General features: G+C 41.0%; 1 protein-coding gene across 1 annotated transcript; it reads left to right on the forward strand.

The window, feature by feature from the left end:
• Positions 1–367: 367 nt before the first annotated feature.
• On the forward strand, positions 368–1,031 carry LOC141494712 (tumor protein D52). Its single transcript, XM_074195930.1, has one exon. It carries the CDS (start codon positions 384–386, stop codon positions 1,014–1,016), a length of 633 nt encoding a protein of 210 aa, XP_074052031.1. The 5' UTR covers positions 368–383; the 3' UTR covers positions 1,017–1,031.
• The last annotated feature ends 219 nt before the right edge of the window (positions 1,032–1,250 follow it).

The following is a 1,250-nucleotide window of genomic DNA, read 5'->3' on the forward strand; positions in this document are numbered from 1 at the left end:
TTTATAAAGGTAGTTTGGAATTAGATTAAAAAGAGATTGAAATTCTTAGCTAAGTCATCTGCATTTTTTCTTCAGAGCAACAAGGAACCACAGAAATTCCTTAAGCAGAGAATGACATAGTAAAGTCTATCTGAGGAATACTATTTGGAGTCATTGGATAAAGAATGATTTGGAGGAGAGATTGGGACAGAGGAATCCAATTAGAAAACTTTTGGAATAATATAGTTGAAAGATGGTTGGGGACTCTCATAATCAATATATGGTTACATATGGTTATATGGATTGAAAAGGATAGAGGCAAGGTAGCGGCGGCCTCGGAGCACGCTCCCTCGGAGGTCCCGGCTCGGCTCCAGACCGGCCATTCCCGTCTGCTGCCGGCGAACATGGACCACGCGGAGCCAGGTCTACTGAAAACAGATCAAGTACCTGAAGAAGGGGAGGATGCTGTTGCTACCATCAGTGCCACAGAGACCCTATCAGAGGACGAGCAGGAAGAACTAAGAAAGGAACTTGCAAAGGTAGAAGAGGAAATACAGACCTTATCTCAAGTGTTAGCAGCCAAGGAAAAGCATCTAGCTGAGATCAAGAGGAAACTTGGAATCAATTCACTACAGGAGCTAAAGCAGAATATTGCCAGAGGCTGGCAAGATATGACAGCCACATCTGCATACAAGAAGACTTCAGAAACATTGTCTCAGGCTGGACAGAAGGCCTCAGCTGCTTTTTCTTCTGTTGGGTCTGTCATCACCAAAAAGCTCGAAGATGTAAAAAACTCACCTACTTTCAAATCATTTGAAGAAAAAGTTGACAACTTGAAGTCTAAAGTTGGGGGAAATAAGGCTGCGGGAGGTGACTTTGGAGAAGTATTAAATTCCACTGCTAATGCCAGTGCCACAGAATCTCTGACAGAACAGATACAGGAGACCCAAGTGACACTGTTGCCTTTGGTTCTGCTACCCACTGCCAGATGTTGCAAGCAAGACCTAAGCACATTGATAAAATGGCCTTGGCTATGAGTTTCCACCAAATATGTTTTTGTTTAATTTTATGTATTCATTCAAAAAATAGTTTGTGGGTTAATTTTTCAAATTAAAACAGAGAATGGATTTAACCTGTTGTTGGTTTTTCTCCCCTCTCCAATCTTCCTTTCCCAGGGTTTCTAATTAAAGATCAAACAAACTACATTTTAGGATGTTTAATTGAGATTAGCATTGTGAAAAATGGGTATTTTCTGGAAAAACTCATTTCAA

Source organism: Macrotis lagotis, chromosome 8, assembly GCF_037893015.1.
Source record: "Macrotis lagotis isolate mMagLag1 chromosome 8, bilby.v1.9.chrom.fasta, whole genome shotgun sequence".
NCBI lineage: Eukaryota > Metazoa > Chordata > Mammalia > Peramelemorphia > Peramelidae > Macrotis > Macrotis lagotis.

Excerpts from the sequence above, each read along its gene's own strand:
- LOC141494712 (XM_074195930.1), top strand. The coding sequence starts at position 384 with ATGGACCACGCGGAGCCAGGTCTACTGAAAACAGATCAAGTACCTGAA.